The 10396-nt window shown below is 36.1% G+C and overlaps 1 protein-coding gene across 1 annotated transcript; it reads left to right on the top strand.

Moving 5' to 3' along the window:
- Positions 1-1055: 1055 nt before the first annotated feature.
- On the top strand, positions 1056-6680 carry LOC308399800 (uncharacterized protein; the record flags this gene model as incomplete). The annotated part of the gene is made up of 8 exons (XM_080887232.1): positions 1056-1360; positions 2408-2620; positions 3035-3170; positions 3643-4181; positions 4720-5006; positions 5157-5338; positions 5446-5618; positions 6665-6680. The coding sequence occupies 8 exons, from the start codon at positions 1056-1058 to the stop codon at positions 6678-6680; spliced, it is 1851 nt and encodes a 616-aa protein (XP_080743358.1).
- Positions 6681-10396: the final 3716 nt, after the last annotated feature.

The raw sequence follows: 10396 nt of genomic DNA, 5'->3' as shown, positions 1-10396 counted from the left end.
TTGACCCTGCTCTTTCAAAAATAAAGAGATTAAATCACTTAAGTACTAATAAATCTTTTTAGATTTATGATTTAAGAACAAGTAGTTTGGTATAACTTGTCAGAAACAAATCTAGCCCTAGGGAAATTCACAATTCACAGTTCAATTATAGAGAGCAGTAATAATGTTAAACACTGGCAGCAAAAAAACCCAGCCTCACACCAAAATAAGGTTAAGCCTGGAGTCCCTGTAAGAAATACAAAGTGGCATCATAAAGTTCAGCGTCTGCTCATAAAAACTGAAAACAATACCTGATATAGATGTTATTTATCGTATGAGGGGCCGTACAAGCCAAAATTTATTCTTTCACTCTCACACACATACATTCTTCTTCCACACACATATATTTTCACTCTCACACACATATATTTTCACTCTCACACACATACATTCTTCTTCCACACACATATATTTTCACTCTCACACACATACATTCTTCTTCCACACACATATATTTTCACTCTCACACACATATATTTTCACTCTCACATACATATATTTTCACTCTCACACACATATATTTTCACTCTCACACATATACATTCTTCTTTCACACACATATATTTTCACTCTCACACACATATATTCTTCTTTCACATACATATACTTTCACTCTCACGTAGTTTTATTTTAATTTTTATATTTAGATATTTTTATTCTCATGTTTACACATATTTAACACACACATTGCAATATTATGCTCTCTTATACATGTATTTTAATCTACATATTTACACATTTGCACTCTAACATACATGCATTTTCATTTATGCATTCCTACATTTTGCTCTCATTTACATGCATTCAAAATGCATTTAATCTTACAAATAATATATGTATGTAAGAAGAGAATGCATACATATCTGAAGAAAATATATGTATGCAAGAGAATAATGTATGTGAATGAAAGAGTATAGTGGAAACGGAAGGAGTTTAATGGAAACGGAAGGCTGGGTGTCTGTACCGCTGTGATTGGCTGAGAAGCACGCGCGGGTCACTTTCAAGTGTCTGACAGCATGGAGGGGGGAGAAGAAACTGGAGTTCTTCAGCAAGCTGTCGGGTTGTTAAGAAATATTTTATCATCTCCTGAAACGGTCACATCGTTGTCCTCGTCACTTGATCGAGATGGGACGAGCTCAACTGCACCCAGTGTTACCCACAGCACGGTGGAAAGTGAGATGAGGGAACTTTTTAGACCAGCTAACACCCGGGTATCTTCAACGAGTCAAGTAGCTACACGGAGTTCGACTGGAGTGGGGCAGTCTTTGCGATATCAGACCCAAAAACACTTTGGCAACTGGAACTGCAGATCAAGGAAAAGGTAAGAACAAAACAGTTTGCCACTTAACTATACAACTGCGAAATACGAAATGTGCTTTGCTGATTTAGCAACGCACTTTTTTACCCTTATAAATTTTTAGCCCTAGCTAATTTATTCAGCAGCATCCACATTAAAAACAGTAAAGACCGTGGCATTTATTTCAATATTAGTGGCTGTTTGTACTTGTGACCCGAGTGTAAGTTGATGCTTACTTTAAGATTACTTTATTAAATCTTCTTTATTAATGTGGGAGGTGGTAGCTACATTAGCCTGCTAAATAAAAGGTTGGGTTAATTTTCTTGTTGTTTTTGTTTAGTTTTGTATTTATTTATTTATTTATTTATTTATTTTTTGGGGTAGAATTTTAATCTTGCTAGAAGACATCAATCCAACTCTGTGTTGTGAGTGGATCAATATCTGTACCACTGTAGAGGTAGATAAACATGGATGCCAAGTCATGCCTTCAGTCCAGTTTCTACAGTGTATGAAATAAGAAAAAAAGAAATATGATCGGTGTCTTTTTTGTTCTTTAGTCAAAGTAAAAAGTAATAGCAAATGTTTCTTTGTATGCCTCTTTGTAGAGCAGTAAAAAAAATCCTTATGCATTGTACTATATATTTATTTATTTATTTAATTCAAGCGTCAGTGAATTAAAATGGTCAAACCCCAAAACATTTTCTATTTTACGTACATTTTCCATTTTTTTTCAAAGGCAATTTATAGGCATGCTATTACTTTATGCATTTTTTTTCTTTCAAATTATGTTTCTGTTATTTGTGTTTGCTATTATACTCAACTCTTACATGCACAAGCAACTTTAAACATATTCAAGTGGGCTAAATGGCTAGCTGCGATACTGTTTTTTTTTAAAATATAAACTGTGTAACATTTTATTTTATTCATAAAAGCTTACCAACAGTTTAACGTGTAAGCTGGTCACTACCAAGTGACATTAGCAACTTTCTTAAGGAACTGATAGTGTCTAAGTATAGGTAAATAAAACAAAAGATACATAAATCTGAATATAGTTTCTGTTTTGTTTTATAGGGCCAAGACACATTATCATGATACTTTCAACAAAGATGTCATCCTTCTTCCACGGCCATCAAGCAGTGTTGTTGTCAAGCATCGCACAAAACAACATTTACATGAACAAGGGCATATATTGAATGGATTTGAATTCCAAAAATCCTGGGACCAGAAAACTGTCTCTGAACAAATAAGGGACGCCTTTGGAGATAAACTTTCTATTGATGTAAGGTAGGTTGTGCTAGCAGTCGAAACCTAATGCGACACAGCTTTTGTCAGTAGTCTTTTCGATATCTAGGCATTTCAAAGCTTTACATAACGATTTAAGTCAGAGAACAGGTAGACATGAATCAGTAAACTAAAATAAAAGAACCAAATCAGTTATCCTTTCTTGAACACTCCATTTTTGGCATACTGTTTTGACATTTGTATAAAGTTTACTTCTGTTACTACTGGTTTCAGTCTGATTCAAAGAGGAAAACAAGATTAGCTCTAAAAAAGTTATTGGAACATTTTTGCTGTTTTGGATTTTAACCCTTGGTAGGACCTCAAAATCCCATCCTTTCGTGAACCTCGGGACCAAAAAATGGTCCCAGGTTTTACTGAGGGTTAAACATTTTACAACTTACTGTAACTGTTTTCCAGCCTGGAGTTTCTGATGGCTTGTGGCAACAGACTGATTGCGCCCAAACTGCGAGCAGGACAGGAGCTGGATGCAAATCTCATACATAAAATTTATAAATCGAAAGCCCTATACATCAGACCATCAAAACCAATTTTGGTACGTTATTTGACTTTTGAATGAATCTACATAGCACTGTACAGTAATAATATGAAGACCAGAAATTGGTGCATAAACAACCTTTGAACTTTCTCATGTCTGTTCTTTTTAAACTTGCCTTTCACCTTTTGTAGTTGGATAGAATAGTACCAAGTTAATGTTCCTTTTTTAAAATGTTAATCCTAAGCTCTGGTATTGACTAAATTTACAGCTGCTCTGTTGGACTGTTTGTGAATTATAGAACGTAAGACTACTGCTGTTCAGGAGATGTGTTGCAATTTTGTCTGCCTAGTATGTAAAAGTAATTGTGAGAAAGATCTATTAACTCTTGAAATTTCTCACCCTATGGTAGCTGGGATAGGCTCCAACCACCCCACCTCTGATAAGAATAAGCAGAAGAGGTTGGATATATGGTATTTAATGTTCAAATTCAATATATGTGAATTATTATAATTATTATTTTATTTCTAAGGATGATATTACAAGCTACAGCAGTGAGGAAAACTGTGAAGAAAACCCTGTTTCATCAAGGCAGCTGCGCTCATCATCTTCAGACAGTTTTGCCAGTTCAACAGCTGCCTTCCAACCAATCTCTGCTCCGACGCAATCTCCTGCCTCATCAGTTTGTAATGGAACATTATTAACGGAAACTCCTGCCTTGACCCATGAAAGTAGTATCTCACACAAGTACAGCAGCGCTTCAACAAACATTTCCTTCAGCCAGTTACCAGTGTCTTCATTGGAAATCTACCCTTCCACTAGTCAGCCTTCTACCTCATCATCTGTATCTTTAAGTGATCCAGTTCTGGTCCTGACGTGCCGAAATACCTCAAGCTCACCCTACCAGACCAGGAATCCAGAGAATCATTGTTCAGCATTACCCTCTACATCAACACACAGTCAATCTGTAAACTACGATAACTACCTTTCAATCATGACTCCACTATCTGACATGTCTTCTGATGATGAGGAACTTAACCAGGCTATACTAGCAAGCCTGCAGAGCGAAAGGTTAGTTTCAAATACAAATGTTTTACAGTAGCCAATTAAACACACCATATTTGTTGCAATCCAATACTGTAACCAGTGTTGTGAAGGAGTGTAATCCATCCTCAGATATTTATATGCATATATGATATTTATATTTGCTGTTAACAAAACAGTTTTTTGAATAATGTCTACAGAGTCAAATGATAATGCTGTAATGCTGGCAAATTTTATTTTATTTGAAATAGGCAGCGAATTTTTAACAGCCTATCTGACAATGAAATGAAATTTACTTATTGTGCATTGAAACTATTTTTCTTTGCTCTAGTGCTTTCTAGTTCTCCAAAACATATAAACAATATAAAAAGCCACTGAGCAATATACTCCTTTGTACATTTTGCTTATGATTATGATAATTTCCTTTGGTGATTAATAAAGTATGCTGATTCTGATTTTGACAAAACTTTGTATGTCCTTGTAGCCCTTGTATGTGAATGTTTTTACTGATGTTCTTTTCAATATTTTTTTCTTTTTTTTTCTTTTCTTTTTTCTAATCCTACAGGACTTCAAGTTGTTTGGTATCAGCAAAAGATATTTTGGAGGAACTTTCTGCAAAAGTAAACCAACAGAAGAAATGCAAGTTCAACATTAATAGATCAACAGTCCTGGATGGAGCAATTAGAGGTTTTAAACGAGCGACATATGATCCATGCCACACAATTTCTGTCAGGTTTTCTGACGATATGGGAGTACCTGAAGAGGCTGTTGACTTGGGTGGACCAAGAAGAGAATTTCTAAGACTTCTGATCGAAGCTTTGCCCCTGTCTCCAATGTTTGAGGGTGAAGAAGGTAAAATGAACTTGGCGCTTGATAGTGCTGGTATGTATTGATTTTAGGCTGATATCCCTGGAGTAATGCAATAAAAAAATCATTTTTATAAAGTTCTTGTCAAGCGCTTTCATGCATCTATTGACATGTAATGTTTTTCATTATTTCTAGCCATGAGGGAGGACAGGTACTTCATTGCAGGCAGAGCCATTGCAGTAAGCCTTGTACATGGTGGTCCACCAGCAGGCTTTCTGTCCCCAACACTCTTCTCTTGCCTTGTTGATGGCCCAGATTTGGCTAAACCAGTTTTAGAAGATGTTGCCGATAGTGACCTGCGTGAAAAAATTAAAAGGGTAAAACTGATTTGTCAGTTGTTGGATAATGTTTTAGTATTGTGTGCATTTCGTTCTACTCCATGTATTAATTGGGGCCCATTAATTTTTTATTTTTTTATTTGAAGGTTAAAGAGTGTAAATCCTTTGAAGATCTGATAGTAGCAACTGAGCCACTTCAGGAATACTTAGCCAATGCTGGCTGCCTGAGGCCGCTACGGAGGCTGGAAGACAAGGATCTGCTTATACATGACATTATCATGTTCCAAGTAATACACAGAGTCCGTGGTCCATTTGAAAGGTATGTATGTATGTATTTATTGTTGTCAAAACGACTAATGTACCTGTAATAAGCAAAAAAAAAAAAAACCACAATAAGAGCTGTTGGAAAGCATGATGAATTATGTGAGTCATTTAGACTTTACATTTCAGAGAAATACCCTAAATGGTCTGGCTTAGTCAGAAGAGTGTTACCACTATACAGAATGAATAAGTACAGACCCAACAGGAAGTTAGCACATTAGCTTTACTGCTAATATGCTAACTTCCTGTTGGCTTTGTATTTATTAAAACCTTCGTATAGGTGGAACTAGCTTTCTTCTGTCTCATCAAAAAGAGTAATAGTGATCAAGATGTTTCCCATAAAAACATCATAAATTATACTTGATATAAATGTAGACTCCTGCTCCGACTGCAGCTTGGAGACTTAACAACCGTTTTTAGTGTCTATAGTTTTCCATCACAAAGGCTCACATCAGCTAAGGAGCACTACCAGGACTTTATTATTAGGTTATTTTCAATTAACAAGGTTATACACTAGAATTTTCCAAGGTTTTGGTTTTTGTTTTTTTTTTCAGATTTCAGATTTTGCCATATGCATCTTCTTCCCTTTTTTGGAGGATTAAGCAGCTAAAATATCACCTATTTGAAAGTGTTGTAATAGGCGATAATATGAGGGGCCGTACAAGCCAAAATTCATACTTTGACTCTCACATACATATATTCTTCTTTCACACACATATATTTTTACTCTCACATACATATATTCTTTTTTCCTGCACATATACTTTCACTCTCACATACATATATTCTTCTTTCACACACATATACTTTCACTCTCACATACATATATTCTTCTTTCATGCACATGTATTGTCACTCTCACATACATACATATATTTTCACTCTCACATACATATATTGTCATCTCGCACACCTTTATTCTTAATTCATATCCATGTATATTCACTCTCACATAAATCCATTAATCTTCCTTTCACACACATGTATTCTATTTTTCTTAATGCTACATATTTTTATGTTGACATATATTTATTCTCTTTGCAGGTGCAGCCCTTTCTAGTCATACATATATATACATACCCTTTACCTTTCAACACATATATATTTGTACTCCTATACTCATATACACATACAATCCCAGTGTTTATCCTTTACCCTTGCATACATACACTCTGACATTCACATCTGCATTTCCTAACACAGGAAGTTAATCCTTTAAGCAGGAAGTTATTCTTAAACCAGGAAATGTAATACACTTGGAGAACTTACTTGACATACCCAGACCTAAACCAGAAGAACCAAGCAATGAAGCTGTTCAAAGTTGTCCTGCTTTCTTTGCTAGTATTGCAGTTAATTTGTCGAGTAAGTAGTAATGAAAATGACATTAGAACTTTTTTAAATAATGTATTAGAATGTTTGGAACAAATTCAAAGAGAAGCTACAGATTCTTTTGTTCGTCAGAGGCTCCATAGAGAACTTGGTGATCACATTCAAACCTTATCTGGAATTTTGTCCATCTCAAGATTTGTTGACGATGCAAGAAATAGAGAAGCAGTGAATACATTACAGTCCTTAAATGGATGGCTAATTTTTTTACTGACTGCTTATGAAACCAGAAATGCAGGTGAACGATATGTGCATGGCAGCTTGAGATCACGTGGGTTACGAATCCAAAGGTGGCGTGTAAGACAAAGTCTACAAGAAATTGAGCCCTTTGGACGTTCCCTCAGAAGACGCAATGCAATACGTCGACGACTGTACAGTGTTCCTTTCCCCAATCAGTTATGGTGAGAAAATTCTAACAGAAAAACAGTCCTGATTCTAAGTCTATAGCGAAATGGATTATCTAAAGCAAAATAACTCATTGTTTTATTTACTCAAACGTGTGCATATCCTTGACCATGTCATAGTTTCCCCATACATAACTTCTACTTATTTCATTTTTCTATAGGCATATAGATGGAAACCACAAACTTGTGAGATGGAGGATGGTGTTCCATGGCTGTGTGGATGGTTTCAGTAGAACCATCATCTACCTTGCGTGTTTAGATAACAACAGGGCATCAAGTGTTTTGTCACTGTTCATGGTTGGTGTTCAGAACTTTGGAATGCCATCCAGCGTGAGATGTGATCATGGACTAGAAAACACTGGTGTTGCCCGTTTCATGCTTTACAGGCAAGGACTGAACAGGCATAGTGTTATCACTGGCAGGTCTGTGCATAATCAAAGAATTGAGCGATTATGGGCAGAATTAAATCGAGTGGTCTCATATCATTTTGTTAATCTTTTCAATTTTATGGAGGAGCATGGTGTATTAGATTCACTTAATGAGGTCCATTTATTTTGTCTTCATTATATATATTTGCCACGTATTCAAAGAGCTGCCACAGAATTTCAGAACCAGTGGAATAACCATGGACTTTCAACACAAGGAGGGCAAACCCCTCTTCAGCTGTGGCAAAGGGGCATTATCAACAATGCAGGAATACATAACCCAAATATGAATGGTATTTGTGAAAATGACTTTGGTATTGATGAATGCAGACCACTGCCAGAGCTGGAGACAAACAATAATGTCGTTGTTCCATCAATTAACATTTCCATCAGTGACACCATGATGGTTACACTTCAACAGACCTTTGATCCATTTGAAGATGATGGCAATAACGGTATAGATTTATTTTGCAACCTTGTTCGTTTTCTTGAGAGACAATCCTAAAATATCAACAAGGCCTCTGGAGAAATTTCATTTACTGTAATTGTGGTTGTGCAGCTTAAAAAGAATACAGTGCCAAGACTGTTGTTAGTTCAGTATTATTAGAAGTTTAGTCACAGCTTTAAATTTCAAGAATGCTACTATCAACCTTTACATGCATGTTTACGGTTTGTATACAATTTTAAAGAATTTATGAGTTGTATTATGTGAGTGTGTTGAGATTTTACAACCATGTTTTGTTTTAAAACACCTTGTTAAAAGAAAAAATAAATTTGTGCAACCACATTTTATTGAGGTTTTTGGTCATCACAATCACCAGATGTATTGTCTTGGAACAAGATGACTCAAACTGATAACATTAACATTAATACAGTCATACAGTCAATACATCAAACATGGATCACTGATCAAATAGAATAGAAGTGTCAGATAAACAATATTGAAGAACACCAGAGAATAAAAGCAACAAACAAGTACAAACCTAGAAAACAAAAATAATCACAATGCACATAAATTAATGCAATGAAAAAATTATTATTGAATTATGTTAGTATATATAACTATTGTATACTTGTAGAATGGTACCCTGACAAGCAAAAAGACTTGAAGCAAATGAACATTTGTTAAAAGGTCAATGCAAAAACAGAGCCTCCAATCACAAAATAGGTGGGTGACATATGAAATATGGCAACATAAAGTAAATTCAGCTTGGTCTCAAGCGTGTTAATTGGTGTTTTAGGTGGAACATTTTGAACATTTGTTTGATTTCTGGGAAAGAAAATGCAATGATATTCAAAACACCCCCCCCCTCTCTTAGAATTACTTAATGGTTGACACTCATTAATTTAACTGAGTGCAAAACTCAGATTAGCATACTAACCTGACCAGGAATTAAGCTATTCCAAAACCATGTGTATTACCTAATGCAAAGTCCATATTCTCCTGAAAGTCTTTGTAAGAGGTATGAAGTGGTAACTTTAAACAATTGATACACGTGTTTGCAATGGGTAGTTTAGACATGGTTTGTGCATCTGGCTCTTGGTGAAGAAATTCAATGGACGGTTGTGGAGAGAAGCCAATTGGTGGAACAGTGTTGGCTCCAGTGGCGAAGGCAAGAATTGTCCCCAGCTTCTGTGTTCCGTCTTGATCTAAAGGAAAAGCAATACTGTCAAAAATGGCATTAAAGACAAAAAACACAGCAAGCATTTCTACTTTTAACTGATTCAATGAAAAGATGCACTGCATTATAAATTGAACACAATGCTTAAAACGCTAAATTTACCTTCTGCATCTGTTAGGTAGTCTCTCCAGAAACTAATGACAACTGCTTCAGCCTGCCTTTTATTGCTCCCAGCTGGAGAAAGGCGGATGGTAAAGAGGCTGTCAAGAAGGTCAGCTGTAAGCACTGAAGGTGACCAGCATAGAAGGGTGCGAAAACTCTCTGGGTGATCTTGGATTTTGTCCAGCACCTCAAGTGTCCGTAGTCCATCCTGAAATCTAAATGATAATCAGAATGTCCTTCTTTTTTTCCTCTTACACCCATTTCCATTTTGCTACATGTTTCTTTTGCCTTCTTTCTTAATTGGAATCTTTTTCCAGAATAAACTGAGAGCAAATTTAGACATAACTCAAGAATATGACAGAAAACAAATGGAAGCTGTCCTCCTATATGTACCAGCTAATGTACGGCCTTCTTCTCCACTCTGTGGTTGCGAATCATCCGCTGCCACTAAGTGACAGACTGCGCCTGGTCTGCTCGGTGGGAGGAAGAGCTGAGACAGATACTCATATCTCACTGCCTGCCAGCCACACCGCAGGAGTCATCTGCTGTAATAGGCTTGAGCCACACACATGTTGAAGAGAAGCCTATCCACGTGCATTCGAGCCACATATGGATGCACAAAGTGGACATGAAAACATGCTACACGTGCACACAGCGCAAACACATGCAAAGTTGCAAGTAAAAGATAGAGCCTGGATGCCATACATGTATGCTAAACAAGTGCATGTATGACATACACACACACAACATTTAAAACACTGATAGGTGAATTAAACA

The sequence above is a fragment of the Rhamphochromis sp. 'chilingali' genome (assembly GCF_963969265.1).
Source record: "Rhamphochromis sp. 'chilingali' genome assembly, chromosome: 7".
In the NCBI taxonomy this organism is placed as follows: domain Eukaryota; kingdom Metazoa; phylum Chordata; class Actinopteri; order Cichliformes; family Cichlidae; genus Rhamphochromis; species Rhamphochromis sp. 'chilingali'.
This window is presented reverse-complemented; position numbering and strand designations above follow the sequence as displayed.